This window comes from Mesoplodon bidens (genome assembly GCF_964165515.1).
Source record: "Mesoplodon bidens genome assembly, chromosome: 10".
Taxonomy (NCBI): domain Eukaryota; kingdom Metazoa; phylum Chordata; class Mammalia; order Artiodactyla; family Ziphiidae; genus Mesoplodon; species Mesoplodon bidens.
Genome location: NC_138172.1, coordinates 43,428,894 through 43,444,509, shown reverse-complemented (window position 1 = coordinate 43,444,509; position 15,616 = coordinate 43,428,894). Strand labels below are relative to the sequence as shown.

The 15,616-nt window shown below is 50.8% G+C and overlaps 1 protein-coding gene across 7 annotated transcripts in view; it reads left to right on the top strand.

Moving 5' to 3' along the window:
* SCN5A (sodium voltage-gated channel alpha subunit 5) overlaps positions 1–15,616 on the top strand; it is a gene marked incomplete at both ends in the record, with an annotated part of 86,494 nt that overhangs the window by 22,391 nt on the left and 48,487 nt on the right. For all 7 annotated transcript variants that reach the window (XM_081247693.1, XM_081247691.1, XM_081247697.1 and 4 more), the window contains 7 exons: positions 1,327–1,390; positions 2,779–2,920; positions 3,423–3,620; positions 4,630–4,809; positions 5,439–5,810; positions 11,226–11,358; positions 12,348–12,583. In XM_081247693.1, the coding sequence (XP_081103819.1) occupies positions 1,327–1,390; positions 2,779–2,920; positions 3,423–3,620; positions 4,630–4,809; positions 5,439–5,810; positions 11,226–11,358; positions 12,348–12,583 (1,325 nt within the window). The remainder of the gene's footprint in view (positions 1–1,326; positions 1,391–2,778; positions 2,921–3,422; positions 3,621–4,629; positions 4,810–5,438; positions 5,811–11,225; positions 11,359–12,347; positions 12,584–15,616) is intronic.

Here is a 15,616-nt window from a genome sequence, read left to right as displayed (position 1 = left end):
GGGCCACCAGGGCCGAGCATCTCCCACACAGGCCTCCTTCTGAAGATGTCCAAGCCCTACCTGCTCCCCCAGAGACGCGGCTGCGTGTCAGGGATCCCAGCCCCAGCCCTTTGGGGCTCTGGGAGAGAGGACAGGAGAGGAGCAGACTCGGCACCTGTCCTCCTGAGTTCTCAGGCTAGATGAGGCGATAACACTTGAAGAATGGGAAGGATGGAGAGGTAGATAGGAGAACGGTAGCTACAACATTTGAAGGGTCAGGAATGGTGAGGAGACCAGGCTGCCAGCAGGGAGAGGGGTTTCGCTTGCGAAAGGGTGGGGGGACGGAGCTGGGGTAGTTTGTGAGGCTTCAGAGTAGAGGCCCCATTTGCTTGGCATGGGCTTTGTCACTTGACTTCAGTGATCCTTGTCAGGATGTTAAGTCCATACCCATGCACCCCAGGACAAGCTCGATGATTGTACAAACCCATATGAGCCCCTCGAGTTGTTTCACTGCCCCATGGGTTACACTTCCACCCTCCGGGCTGATGACCAGCACCTCTCTTGACTAGAGCCATCAGTCTAGACCAAAGGTAGGTGCTGGTACAAGGCCAGATTCCAGGCCACAAGGACCCCGAGGGCCGTTCTGAAGTTAAGGCCTCTAACATACACCAGCAGTCCACTTTGGAAAAAAGAAATAGATGGAAACTCAATGAGTCAATTTGCTTGTGATTCAGTGTGGCCACGTAGCAGCTGTTCTAAAACGTATGTGTACACCAAAGTCACCTGGAAGGCTCTGGAAAACACAGACTGCTGGGCCCCACCCCACGAGTTTCTGAGTCAGTAGCTCTGGGAAGTTACCTTTCTAACCAGTTCCCAGTTGATGCTTGATGCTGCTGGTCTGGGGACCACACTTGGAGAACTGACACCTAAGACTAAGGTAGATAGTGGGGAGTGATGGGGACTGATGGATGGTCACAGAGTGGAGGCGATAGGACTGATGTCCTATGTCTCATCTGGTCCAGCCCCAACCATGTCTGAACAAACCCCTGCCTCCTGTTCAGGGCCTCTCTTGACCCAGGTTGGCCCCCTGAGTGGGGCAGGGTCCGGAAGCTCCCTATGGGAATTTCCTGAGTGCACCTGGGGACACTGGCAGCTGAACGTCAGAGGAGGAGCCAGAGGAAGCCCAGGGAATCAGCCAGAGTTGTCTCAGACCTGGTCAGGCAGAGGGCAGAGGAGCGGACGGAAGACCCCCAGCAGTGTCTACCTCCCCAAAGCCCAGGGTACAGTTTTGAACCCCCGGGAGTCTGGGCCACATGTGCCTCTCACCATTGGATGCTTCTCTTCCAGAAAACTACTTGCTCAAGAATGGCACCTCTGATGTGTTACTGTGTGGGAACAGCTCTGACGCTGGGTATGTAGCACCCACCCCCCCCAGTGCCACCTCACCCAGCTGGGGGAGGCTCCTCCCAGTGCTTTATCAGCTGACTGTGCTTTCAGTTTATGCCCTTGACCCCAGAGGCAGCAAGACCTTTCCCTGCCTCCCTTCCCTGCCAGGCCCATGGCAGCTGCCCCCCACCTCCACAGGGAGACAGCTGGGAAGGGGTGAAGAAAGAGATGGGGGTTCGGCTTTTCAGGGAAGGCAAACAGAGCCTTGAAGATGGGACTGGACTTGGGGGCAGCCCAGGAAACCCTGCAGGGCCCCACACTAGCCCAACCCTGGCTCCATTCCCTTCTCAAAGCCCCCCAGGGCGGCACCCACCCCCTCCTGTCTTCACTTCCTTCCTCCTCATCCATCCATCAGGTCAAGAGTGAGTATGGCCTCCCCCGGCAGCCTCGACTCTCCTCCAGGGCAAGCAGGGCCTGAACCTGCAGCCTGGGTGTGGTACCCAGAGATGACCAGTAGCCACGTGCAGCTTCCAGGGCCCTGTGCACACCAGCACCTGGGTCAGTGTGACTGTGCCATAGGTTGTTATGGGGAGGGTCACACAGGCTCACCTAAGGGAGGTGCTCTTCGGGGCTGTAGTCCCGCATCTCTGAATATGTAGATCTTCCCTGCAGACCTCAGGGTCTGGGGGAGCAAGGGGGCAGAGGTCATCTTCACTGGGGCCCCTTCTGGGTCAAGGTCATAAATCCCAAGTTGCCCAGCCTGGCTGTGTCAGGGGTTCAAATGGCCACAGAGCCCTTCCTGTCTCTAAAGAAAAAGTCTTAATTTCTTAATTTAGGAGATGAGCAAGGCACAGAGGCCCCTTGGCTGCATCCTACTACTTGCCAAGTTCCCCTTGCCCCCATCCTCTCTCTCACACACTCACTCCACTCGTGGCTCCAGACCAGTGCTCCCTCTTTGGGAGAGAGGCTGTCCCCTCCAGACATGGCCGGGCCCCAGCCCATCCACCCTAGAATCATCCCACAGCCCCATGGCCGCCTGACCTTTGCCTTGGGCTCCATCCTGTTCACCTCAGCCTCATGCTCCCCCTGTGTGTCTGCACTGTGCCCAACTCCCCTGGGGTAGGCAGGCAGGGAAGAAACCTGAGCCAGGCCCTTGGCACTTCCTCTGGGAGGGGAGAGGCAATGCAGACAGCAGCTGGGATGGTGTGTCACGTGGGCAGAGGGAGCTGGATTTAGGCCTAGCAGCATACAGATGGGTAGAGAAAAGAGGATGACTGTGTCCCGGGTGGGAGGCACAGCATGAAAAGTCACGGCGGCAGGACCCCGCAGTGTGGCGGTAGGTTTGTGGAGCTAGCGTCTCAGGGGCAGAGGACCCCTCACAGCATAGGACAAAGTCAGCGTGTCTGGCCGTAGGACATGTCCCGAGGGCTACAGGTGCCTGAAGGCAGGCGAGAACCCTGACTACGGCTACACCAGCTTCGACTCCTTCGCCTGGGCCTTCCTTGCGCTCTTCCGACTGATGACGCAGGACTGCTGGGAGCGCCTCTACCAGCAGGTACGTGGGTGCATGGGGCCAGCAGAGAGCTGCCAGGAATGGGCTCAGTGTCTAGCACCAGGGCCCAGGCTGCACAAATGACTAGTCACAAGCACCCCAGCAGCTTCCCCACTGGTCAGAAGAGAGGAGGCACAGGGGACGTTTGAGGGATGGGGACTCAGCAAGCAAAGAAACTTTCCTTTTGCTGGTGACCAAGTACCCAGCCCTCTATACAGGATACTCCACGCTCTGTTAGTGGAACACTGGTCCACCCTATGTGACACTTCCTGTGTCAACGGAAACGTTCTGCCTCCTTCCATGGGTGGGGTACTGCCCACTGTGTGCAGGTCACTCTCTTCTGTAGGTTAGGACACTTCCCTCTATAGGTGGGACATGCTCTACCCCATCTCCAGGCTGTGACCATTTGAACCCCTGGCACAGCCAGGCTGGGCAACTTGGGATTTATGACCTTGACCCAGAAGGGGCCCCAGTAAAGATGACCTCCGCCCCCTTGCTCCCCCAGACCCTGAGGTCTGCAGGGAAGATCTACATGATCTTCTTCATGCTGGTCATCTTCCTGGGCTCCTTCTACCTGGTGAACTTGATCCTGGCTGTGGTTGCCATGGCCTACGAGGAGCAAAACCAAGCCACCATTGCTGAGACAGAGGAGAAGGAAAAGCGACTCCAGGAAGCCATGGAGATGCTCAAGAAAGAGCATGAGGTGGGTGAGCAGTGTGGCCAAGGAGCCTCCAGAACAAGCCTTCACCTGATTGTGGATGCCTATAAGTGTGGCACCTGCTGGGTAAAAGCTGGTGGCTGTAAGTGATGCATGCTGGGTAAAGCTGGTGCCTGCTGGGTAAAGCAAGTGTCTGGTGGGTGTAGGTATTTCCTGTGAATGTGGGGTCTGCTGGGTAAAAATTTGTTACCTGCTGGGTAAAGACAAGATCCTGTTCATGGGGAGGTGCCTGCTAGGTAAAAGTGGTGCCTGCTGAGTAAAGGTGGGTCCTGTGAGTATGGTGCCTGCTGAGGAACGCTCTTCCCTATGACCTTGGTGTCTTCTGGGTGATGGTGGTGCCACGTGGGTAAAGGTGGTAGCTTCTGGCTAAAGGTGGTTGCCGTGAGCCTAGTGCATGCTGGGTAGAAGAGAACCATGTGTCCGTAGACACAGTTTATCCTAGTCAAGGGATACCTTCTGATGGGGTAGTGAGGAAGATCCAAGGTTGGAGGCCTGAACAGGCTCAGCAAATGAGCACTGGCGATGCTGCCATGGCTGTCCCCACAGTTCCACACATGGTGGGTGCTGGAGGCTAACTGCAGAGCAAACTTTTTAGAAGCTAGGCCAAGGACATCCACTTCCTTCTCACTGCTCCATGCCACATCCTGCAGCACCCATTTTGACCAGCCGAACCTTCTCGAAGATCCCCTGCCCTCTATTTCTGTCACTACCTCGGCTCATCGACACCCCCTCTCCCACCTGCCCCAACACTCCACTCTTCCAAGAACTGCCCACTTAAGCCACTACTCTCTTCATCCCTGGATCTGGATCTTTCTCAAAACATCCTGGGTCTGTCTGAGCTCACCTCTCCATGATGTACTCGTTTGGGGGTGTGTGGGAAAGTCCACTTAACTGTTGGGGAAAACAGAGGTGCTGAGAGTTGCCTGGCCTACCTTGGCCTGAGGTTGCATCATGTCTCAATGACCAAGACATCCCTTCTTCCACCGTTTTTCAGGCCCTCACCATCAGGGGTGTGGACACCGTGTCCCGCAGCTCCTTGGAGATGTCCCCTTTGGCCACAGTAGTCTCCCACGAGAGAAGGAGCAAGCAGAGAAAACGAATGTCTTCAGGGTCGGAGGAGTGTGGGGATGACAGGTTCCCCAAGTCCGACTTGGAGGATGGTCCCCGAGCAGTGGTAATCCCCGGCCGTGGCTCTGGCCCTTTCAGGGTGGATCCGGCATCAAAAGGCCATCGTGCTAGTCCCCTGGTGCTATCACAGCCCCCGTGGTTGCTCCCCAAGGAGAATATTCCTTGAGTCCCCTCCCAGCCCCTCCTGTTCCCCATGGTCACTCTTCGAGTGAAGGAGCCCTGGGCAGAGGGATAGGGTACATTTGGGTGTTAGGATATCCCCAACCTCAGCTAAGTCCCCAGCATTGGGGCTGGGACTGAGGGACTCCCCATGGTGTGGATTGGTAGGAGCTCAAGGACGTGCCCAAATGAGTGAGGGACATGACTGATTGCCCCAGCCCCTGCTCGGGCCAGGCCTGTCTGTAGGGGCCTTCCTGCCCCCTTCTCGCCCAGATAAGCTTCAATCTCAAAGCCCCAGAGGCACAGGCTTCAGGTGAGCAGAGATCCCAGAAGATGCAGGATTGCCTCTAACGCTGCACCCCTCCTCTGAGCACCCCCGGCTCAGCCCATCCACTTCCTATGTGGCCGACAAAAGCCCTCAATGCTCCAAGTTGAGCTGGGGCCAAAGCCACAAGTGATAAGCTGGGAGCACGGGAAGAGCCGTCTTGGTCCTGTCCCCTCTCTGTGTGCCCTCAGAATCATCTCAGCATCACCCACGGCCTCAGCAGGACCTCCTTGAAGCCACGCTCCAGCCATGGAAGCATTTTCACCTTCCGCCGACGGGACGTGGGTTCTGAGACAGATTTTGCAGATGATGAAAACAGCACAGCCGGGGACAGTGAGAGCCACCGCACATCACTGCTGGTGCCTTGGCCCCTGCGCCGGCCTAGTGCCCAGGGCCAACCCAGTCCCGGAACTTCAACTCCAAGCCACGTCCTCAATGGCAAAAGGAACAGCACTGTGGACTGCAATGGGGTGGTCTCCTTGCTGGGGGCGGGCAACCCTGAGGCCACTTCCCCAGGGAGCCGCCTCATCCGCCCTATGATGCTGGAGCGCCCCCTGGACACGGTGAGTCCGCCCTGCCATGCAGCGCCAGGCAGGTCCCACCTCCCAGACTGGTCACCAGAGCCAGGTCTAAAAATACTTACCAAGTATTTACTGAGTGCCTATTGTGTACTGAGCTCTGGGGGTGAATAAGCCTACCAAAAAATCTCTGCTTCCTAGAGCTTCCAGACAGACAAAAGTTAAAGAAAGAAGAAAAATGTGTATGTATCCATATATGGTATGTAATGATGATAAACAGAGATGACAGTTATATATTTAGCAGCTAGTAAGGCATGGGCACTGAGACACTGTGGTGGCACAGGACCAGTGCCCTAGAGGTCTTGTGTGTGCCAGGTGTGAGCCCTGGAGAGTTGCAGATCATGGACAATCTGGAGAAAGGCCAGAGTGGCAAGGGAACACTTCTGAGCTTCTGGGCAACAGTTATTCATCAAGTTCAAAATATTTTGGCACTTTACAAACTGATAAATGTCAAGTAATATTAGCCCAAGCTCTAAGTACTGTGGGAGGACAAAAGTGGGGAAGAGGGAAAGGGAAACCCCCTTATTGCAAGGCATTTAAACAATGACCTGAAGGAGGCAAGGAGCGGGGGAACCAGGTGAGGGGTGGTATAGCAGAGGGGTTAGCACCCAGATTCTGGAGACAGATGGGGTTTGCTTACCAGCTGGATGGCTGTGAGCAAGTTATTTTATTTCTCTGTGCCTCAGGTCTCTTGTCTGTAAAATGGATTTAAAATACCCACCTCAGGGACTTCCCTGGTGGTCCAGTGGTTAAGACTCCACACTGCCACTGCAGGGGGCACAGGTTTGATCCCTGCTAAGGGAACTAAGATCCCGCATGCCACGCAGTGCAGCCAAAAAATAAAATAAAATAGTAAAATAAAATAAAATACCCACATCAGGATCGAAGCCAGGATGAATGGGCTAATATGCGTAAAGCAATCAGGACACGCACGAGTACGTTGATGTGGTGATAACGTTGTAGTAACATACCGTCATTGCATCATCTGCGGGAAACATATTCCAGGCCTAAGGAACAGCAAGTGCACAGGCCCTGAGGCAGAAGCATGCCTAGTGTATTGGAGGAAATGCCACAAGGGCAGTATGGCTGGAAACCAGGGAGTAAAAGAGAGGGGAGTTGGAGAAATTGTCAGAAAGGTGACGGGAAGGGAGGGCCAGATCATGAGAGGCCAGTCAGAGCTTTGATCACTCAGTCAGCCTATCCCATGACAGGCTGATGTCTGCCCAACCAGTCACTGGGTGCCCTTGCTGACCCCTGCCCCCAACATAGGGCTCAGAGCAGCCCACCCAGGAAAAGGGCAAATGTGGGTCTCAGACCCCGAGGCCTGCAGGAGGTGGAGGAGGGCAGACCTTCTGAGGAAGCAGGACAAGTCAGGGAAACCTGATCAGGAAGGTAGAGGCAGGCTGAAGAGGGGGCTCACAGCCAGATGGCCTGTTTTGCTCCAGCTCAGACACTTGCTCTAGCTGTGGGACTTTGCACAGGCAATTAATCTCTCTTTGCCTCAATTTCCTCATCTGTTAAGTGGAAATAAAAATAATATCCACATCAGAAGGTGGTGGTGAGGGGCTTCCCTGGTGGCGCAGTGGTTGAGAGTCCGCCTGCTGATGCAGGGGACGCGGGTTCCTGCCCCGGTCTGGGAGGATCCCACATGCCGCGGAGCGGCTGGGCCTGTGGGCCATGGCCGCTGAGCCTGCGCGTCCGGAGCCTGTGCTCCGCAGCGGGAGAGGCCACAACAGTGAGAGGCCCACGTATCGCAAAAAAAAAAAAAAAAAAAAGAAGGTGGTGGTGAGGACTAAAAGTGTTAATATCTGTCTGGTGCTTAGACCAGTACTTGCCTCATGTTCAATAATTATTATTATTATCTATGATTGTTATTATTGAGCAGGACGGAAGGAGTGAAGACTTGGGGCCCTCGTGCTCCTCTGGAGCAGGGAGTCAAGGAGAGGGTCCTGGGAACGCATTGGGGGCAGACCATAGCTTCTGGGTGGGTCTGGGGACCCACCTGGCCATTACCCGGAGGGCGGGGGTCTGACTTCCCAAGAACACAGATTCCCAGTTGCTGCAGGTCCAGCCCTGGAGCCTCAGCCTTGTGGAACCAGGTCAGCAGCTGGAGTGCTAATAGAATTCCCTAATCTCATTAGGGAGAAAATCATCTCATTGTACTGCACATGTCGGGAGGAATCCAAGTTCAAACACTTCATTACCAGGAACTCTGACTTCACCCATTCTCACTTCTGTGGGGCTCATTTATAACCTTAAAGGGATTAGCAGGCCAAGGGGGTTATCTGCAGAGTTAAAGGAATTAGTGGATCAAGATGGAGATGTTGAAAAGTTAAAGAGATTAGCAGGCTGTAGGCCCCTGGGGATGCCTTGCCTGCTTCAACTGAGTCCCTTGTGACACCTCTGCCCAGTTCTAGTCTGAAAACAAAGCACAGTGTCGGGCACATAGTGGTTTCTTCATCAACACAGGAGGGGGCAGGCCCAACAGACAGCTCACTTTAATTTGGGGCAGAGGCTGAAGGTTTACTTTGCCTGCTGCCTGTATGTGTGCCTGGCCCAAAGGCAGAGGGAGTGGGGGAGGCACCTTGAACAGATTCTTCTCCCTCCTACCCACCCCCCTCCCTGACCCCCTCATCTTAGGGACAGAGCTAGAACTTAACCCAAGCCCCTGAGTGCCAAGTATTTATCCATTTAACCCATATCTATCCAGTGCCAGCCCTCTGCCTAGAGTGCCAGTGTTTAAGGCTCCAAGGATATAACAGTGAACAGAACAGACAAGAACTCTGACCTCATGGAGTTGGCATCGTAGGCAGGAAGACAAGAGAGTAAACTGATCAATATTTCTAGGGACCAGTAAGGGTCATGTGATAGAAAGGTGCTACAGGGAGGGCTGGGAGTGGGGGCTATTAGTTAGAATATGCAGGGAAGTCCTTTATGTGGAGGTGACGTTAAAATTGACTAACAGGTGATTTTAGGGAGCCAGCCACGAAGATGTGGAAAAATAGTGTTTTAGGCAGAAGGGACAGAAAGTGTAAAGGCACTGAAGAGGAAGAAGCTCAACATGTTTAAGGGATAAGAGGGCCAGGCAGGGCCGGGTGTGGTGGAAACAGAAAGGGATATAAAATGAGTTTGAGGAGTTAGGATTTAGCCTATGCAGGGCCTTGTAAGCTGTAGAAAAGTTTGGTTTTACTCTGAGTAAGATGGGGGGGAGTTGTTGATCAGAGGATTATCATGATCTGATTTACTTTTTTTTTTTTTTTTTTTGCGGGCCTCTTCCATTGCGGAGCACAGGCTCCGGACATGCAGGCTCAGCGGCCATGGCTCACGGGCCTAGCCGCTCCGTGGCATGTGGGATCTTCCCAGACCGGGGCACGAACCCGTGTCCCCTGCATCAGCAGGCAGACTCTCAACCACTGCGCCACCAGGGAAGCCCCTGATTTACTTTTTAAGGAAATCCCTTTCAGCTGTGTAGACAATAGAGGGGAGAGAAGAGGCCAGTTAGGAGGCTGTTGTAGTAGTTTTGGGAAAGAGATGATGACAGCTTGCACTTGGACAGTGTATCAGTCAGCTATTTCCACAATATTGCTGTGTAACAAACTACCCCCAAAGTCAATGGTTAACAACAAGCCTTTATTCTCACGCTCACTTCTCTGCAAGTTGACCATGGTTTGGCTGGTCTAGGTTGACCTTGGCTGGGCAGCTCTGCCTCAGACTGCACATGGCCTGGCTCCATACTATAGGTTAGGCTCAGGGCTGCTCCCCTTGTCTTTGTCCCGGGCTGAAAGTGTGGCAGCTACTTGGGGAACCTCTTTTCCTGGAGGATTACGGGAGCACAAGAGCAAAGCAAATGGCACAAGCACATTCAAAGCTTCTGTTCACATCATGTCCACTAACATTCCCTTGGCCAAAGCAAGTGTGTCACCAATAAGACAGGGAATTTTGCTTCAGTCACAGTGGGAGAGGAAAGGGTAAATATTTGTTGAATGATAACCCAAACTATCACAGATGGTAAAGGAGAGAAGTTGAGAGAATTTAAGACATGCTTGTGAGTTAAGCTGGGCAGATTTGTAGTTGCATTGGACCTAGGGTACTACTGTTCCACCAGCTACCTCAGCTTTCTCAGGTGCCTCTGCTTGAATACTTCAATGACTGGGAGCTCACTCCCTCCCTAGGCAACACTTTAGGGCAGTCCTACCAATTGCAAAAGCTGACCTGAACTTGAGCCCAGATCATTTTGGTACCCACCCCGGGCCCTGGCTCTGCCACCCTGCATTGTCTAGGCCCATCTTCCCTCTGACAGATTATAGAGCCTTGCTCTTGTGTGCTGAACGGTGCAGTGCCTTCATCAGCCCCAGCTTGGGCTCACGGACCGTGGTCTTGCACGGCCATGCTGACATGAAGTCTTTGCGGGCCCCTCTTGGTTCTGTGGGGGGCTCTGAAGTAAGCCTAGGGAATGTCTGCTGCCACCCCCTTCATTAGGACACACCCCATCTCCATTTGTAGGCCTGGTTCTTTTACTTACAAAAAAGGTGCAACCATGTTGAAAACAAATCCAACAGTGCAGAAGTAAAAGTCCTTGCCCTTCCCACACAATCCCATTCCAGGGATGTAGCCACTTTAACAATTTAGTGTGTTATCTTCCAGATCTTTTTCTTGTTTTCTCATCAAACTGTTTGTCTTGGAAGTGCTCCCATGGGAACATATGTGTAACAGCCTTGTTCTCCTTATTGTCAGAGTCAGAGTCCAGAGTCGGACTGTATCCGTAATTGATTTTAATATTCTTCCTATTGATCAGTTGTTTTGTTTTTATGGTATTAGAAACAACGCTGCAGTGAACATTGTTGCATACATATTTTTGGTGCATGTGTATAATTATTTATGAAGTTCGGTTACTAGACAAGGAACTGCAGAGCCAATTTAAAATTTTCTTGGTAGATATAGCCAAACTGCCTCCACAAAAGCTCCCACCAGCTATGTCTGAGCATTTTGCTTTCTGCTTCCATTAATGTCACCTTAGAGCATGGTGGATTTTTTTTCAGCTTTTTTTGACTCTGGGGAGCGTGGGGTCAATTAAGACTCCCAGATTGTTTTTGCATGTACTAATGTATATGTCAGCATCTGGTTAAAAGAACCTGGTACATGTCATTTCCTGTCCACACTCAGGAATCACCACTAATGAGAGATGGTGAAGAAAAAAAAAGAATGAAGGAGATAATGATTGGCGAGAGGGGAGTTGTTAGCTGGGAGGGAGTTGGGAGCAAAGAAGCCCAGCACCCAGTGTCCCATCAAGACCCCCATGCTGGCCCCCTGTGACCTCTCCAACCTGAGTCTGGGGCAGCTTCCCCAGATCCAGGCAGACCCCCGTCCCCAGGCTGACACATATCTCCCGGTTACACCCAGACCACACCGTCGGAGGAGCCAGGCAGGCCTCAGATGCTGACCCCCCAGGCTCCATGTGTGGATGACTTCGAGGAGCCAGGAGAGCGGCGGCGAGCCCTCAGTGCAGTCAGCGTCCTCACCAGTGTACTGGAAGGTCAGCCCTGGTGTCATCCAAACACTCCCCGCTTCTAGTCTGAGCACCCTCACAGTTAGCCAGCCCTGAGCCAAGTTCACCCCAGCTGCTTTGCCTGCCTTGGACATCCGCACAGCTGTCCCAGACTTTCCAGTCTCTGTGGCCTGTCCTGGGTGTCTTTTCGTCTGTTCCATCTTGTTTTGTCCTGGGCATCCTCAGGAGCCATGTCTGTGTTTCTTCCAAGCATCCCCACAGCTGTCCTGGCCTGTCCTAGGTGCTCATTGGTCTCATCCTATCCTCTTCCAAGCATCCCCACAGCTGTCCTGGTCTGTCCTAGGTGCTCACTGGTCTCATCCTATCCTCTCCCAAGCATCCCCATGTCTGCTGGGACCATCCCATCCCAAGCATGCCTGTTCTAGCTTATCCCAGCCATCCCCATATCTACCCCAGGTTATTCCAAGCCTCCCACATCTGTCCAAGCCTGTCCCACTTTAGGCAACCTCACACCCAATCCATCCTGAACTTGGCACCCCCCTGATTTGTCCTCTCCTGTCCAGTATGACTTCTGTCCCAGGCATCCCACCCCTGCATCTGTCCTGACATGTCCCAGATATCCACATCTGTTCCTACCTGTTGGGTCCTGGGTGTCCTTATATCTGAACTTGCCTGTCTCAGATGTTGTCTCAGCCTATACCTCCCCTGAGTGTCCCCAGATCTATGTGAGAGTGTCGTCTCAAGAGAGCCCACATCTGTCCTAATCTATCTTGTCCCCATTTTGCCCACATCCATCCTGGTTTTCTGTCCCTGTGGCCCTCTTCTCCCGTATTCCCAGGGTAAGGAGCCAGGACATAGGCCACTCTTTCCCTTAGTCTTCCCTGCCCCTCTTTCTGTCCCCCTGTCATCTCCTGGGTAGGTCATAGATCTTTTCTGGAATACCACGAGTTATATAAGAGTCGGTCAACAAAAACAAACCAGCTCACTGGCTCTCTGCCCCGCCCCCTCCCACCCAGAGTTGGAGTCTCACCGCAAGTATCCGCCATGCTGGAATCGCTTCGCCCAGCGCTACCTGATCTGGGAGTGTTGTCCACTGTGGATGTCCATCAAGCAGAGAGTGAAGTTCATGGTCATGGACCCATTCGCCGACCTCACCATTACCATGTGCATCGTGATTAACACACTCTTCATGGCACTGGAGCATTACAACATGACAACTGAATTTGAGGAGATGCTGCAGGTCGGAAACCTGGTAAGGGCTGCTGGCAGCTGACTCTCAAATGGGCATCGTGTTGTGAAGGGCTCTTGGCCAGCTGGCAAAGCTTTCGTGGGTAAGGGAGAAGTGACTCAGAACACGAAAGGATCTTCTGAAGATAGGAGTCATTGTGGAAGGAGCCTCAGGAGCAGCTTTTGTGAGAGATGTAATTGGGAGTGAGAGGTTGGGGATAAAGATGCCCAAAAGCTAGAAAACAAAAGTGAGTTGAGTGTGAGCCTGAAATGTGTGGGGACATGAGGTGTGGCAGTTAGTAATGGAGGAGGAGAGTGTATGCAAAACGAGGCAGTTCTCTTAGGGAAAGGATGGATGGATGGCTGGATGGAGAGAAGGAGGAAGGGAAGGATAGAGAGATAGATGGATGGTTGGATGGATGGAGTGAGTAAATCAGGCAGAGCCAGATTTGAATTCTCACTCAGCTCTTACTATGTGACCTCAAGCAAATTACTTAGTTTCAGTAATTGGCACAGAAGGTATTTGTTGAATTTAATAAATGTAAAATTAGTATGACAATATCAACTTCATAGGAAGCTAATGAGGATTGAATAAGATAATGTGTATAATGTGCTTGGCTCAGAGTTTGATAAACAATAAGCACTCAAAATAAATGATAGCTGTGGTAATTATCTTTGTTGTTGTTATTAAGGAGACTGTCCCTGGAAGTCAGAATGTCTGGGTTCTAATTCTGATTTTTTTCTTCTTGACACCAAATCAAGTCCTAGCTCTTCACTCTGAAGATGGAAAACTGAGGCCAGAGAGGTGACATAGTGATGGCATAGCTGGGCATGTAGCTGTTCTCTCCTGACTCTGGGGGACAGGGTCCTACTGGCTCTGTCCAGGTAAACAAAGGGTCAACCCTTCTGCAGAAGATCCTAGAGCAAGGCTGCAGAGAGCCCACTGGCCTCTGAAAGGAGCTCCTGGGATCATCACTGAGGTTGAGTGGGGGGAGGGGGTCATTCAGTCCAAGCTCTCTCCTCTTGCAGACCCAGCCCTGTCTTGGTCCCAGCTGCACAGGTGGCCCCCACAGGTAGGCATGTCTCCTACACTGTTGAGTGTGAGGATTTTCTTCCCTTATTACTTTCCATATCCAGAACTCTAGATAGTTCTCTATAGGGTCTATTCAAATTTTTTCACAAATGTGAGTCTGTTTTGCTGTGATTCTGCTTTTCTTTTCTTCTTCTGTATACAAACAGAAGGAAAAGCTAGATATCAGTCTGTAGGAGTCTCGTGGCACAATTGTGCCTGCCTTGTGTTGGGTGGTCTTCAGAGGGTGGTTACGTAGGATTTCAGTTGAATACAGTTTTAATGGAATGTGACCGTTGGGTTGGACTGAGTAGCAGTCAAGGTGATGAAGAGCACTGGTGGCTTCCCTGGAGCATTAAGTTGTGATTGAATTGCAGATGTGTTAAATTTGTGATTCAGTTATTAGTAATAGGTCATGTCATTGGATTACAGCTTATTTTGTTCTGTTTGGATAGCTTTATTGCTAGTATGTAAGGTTTTGATTGTCTTGCAGTTAATATATTCCAGATGGTTTAAATATTAAATGTAAAGAAACAAAATCACAAAAATAAGCATAGGTAAATAATCTTGGTGTGAAAAAATCCTTTCTAAGCATGTCACTAAAGACAGATTCCATAAAGGAGAAGACTGATAGATTTCACTAATGTTTAGCCCATCATATAAACAAAGGTAAAAGGCAAATGAAACGTCTGTTCCTAGCAATACTGTGGACAAGGAAACCTGAGATGTTTCCAACTATGAAACAATTAAAAATACAGCAAACTTTCTTTGACATGCATAGTAAAGTTCATGAGAAAGTAACAAAAACCCCCAAGTGCCAAAAACAAAGAGGGACTTAAAAACCATAGCAGTAAACGTGTGAAATCGTTCTGTAGTTGCCCTAGGGGGTGGGAGGGGTGCTGATTTGAGTAATCTTGGGGGCTTGGATTTCTGTGAACACGCAAGGACAGGACTTGTATTTGGGACAGTGCAGGTAGGGTTTGGAACTGAGTAGCCCCATAAGAATATGACCCTATGTTCAGTAAAATGGTGAACTAAAATAAATCCACACACTGACCCTGGGAAACAATAAAGAAGGAAGGTTGTCAGTCTCAGCCAGGGCTGAAGGGGGGTGAGGGAGTGGGGAAAGTAACCTCCAGAAGCTTGTGACTATGCATTTGACCTTATACAGATTTGGAGTTCAAATTTATACCTGGGTGTTCCTGGAACCTATGTCTGAAAAATTAACACACAAAGTGATCCTGGTAATCATAGCTAATACTTGTTGAACACCTAATTTTTATAACAACCAGTAAGGGAGATGATATTATTATTACCCCTATTTTACTTATAAGGTAACAGAGGCACAGAGTGGTGAAATAATTTAACCAAGGTCACACAGCCAGGAAATGAAAGACCCAAGATTCAAATCCAAGCCATTTGTATCTAGAGTTCATCCTCTTACCTAGTGCCTTACACTGCTGTGCTGCAGCTCTAGCTTTGTTCCCGTCTCCCTGCTTCGAGTCCAAATTATACTGGAGTCCTTGTCCATGTGGTAAGAGAAGAAAAAGAAGAAAGAAGGAAGGAAAACTGATCTAATGTTATTTCCCAGATTATGTTTTTATCTATAGAAATAATCCAAGAAAATCTACAGAAAGACAATTAGAACCAGTAAGAGAGTTCAGCAATGTTAGTAGGTACAGACTCTACATACTAAAACTAATTCTGCTCCTAGCCACCATCAATGATCAGTTGGAGAGTAATTTCTAAAAGTTAACACTTACAATAGCAATAAAAACTGTGAGGAATCTAGGAATAAATGTAGCAGAAGATTGTAAATTTTATATGAAAAAAATTACAAAACCATTGAAAAATATAAAAGAATAAATTAGTGAAGAGATATGCCATTTTCATGGATGAAATTCTGAATAGAGATATCAGTTCTTACCAAATTAACCTGGATGTTTAATGTAATTCTGATCAAAATCCCAACACATTTTTACCCATGGG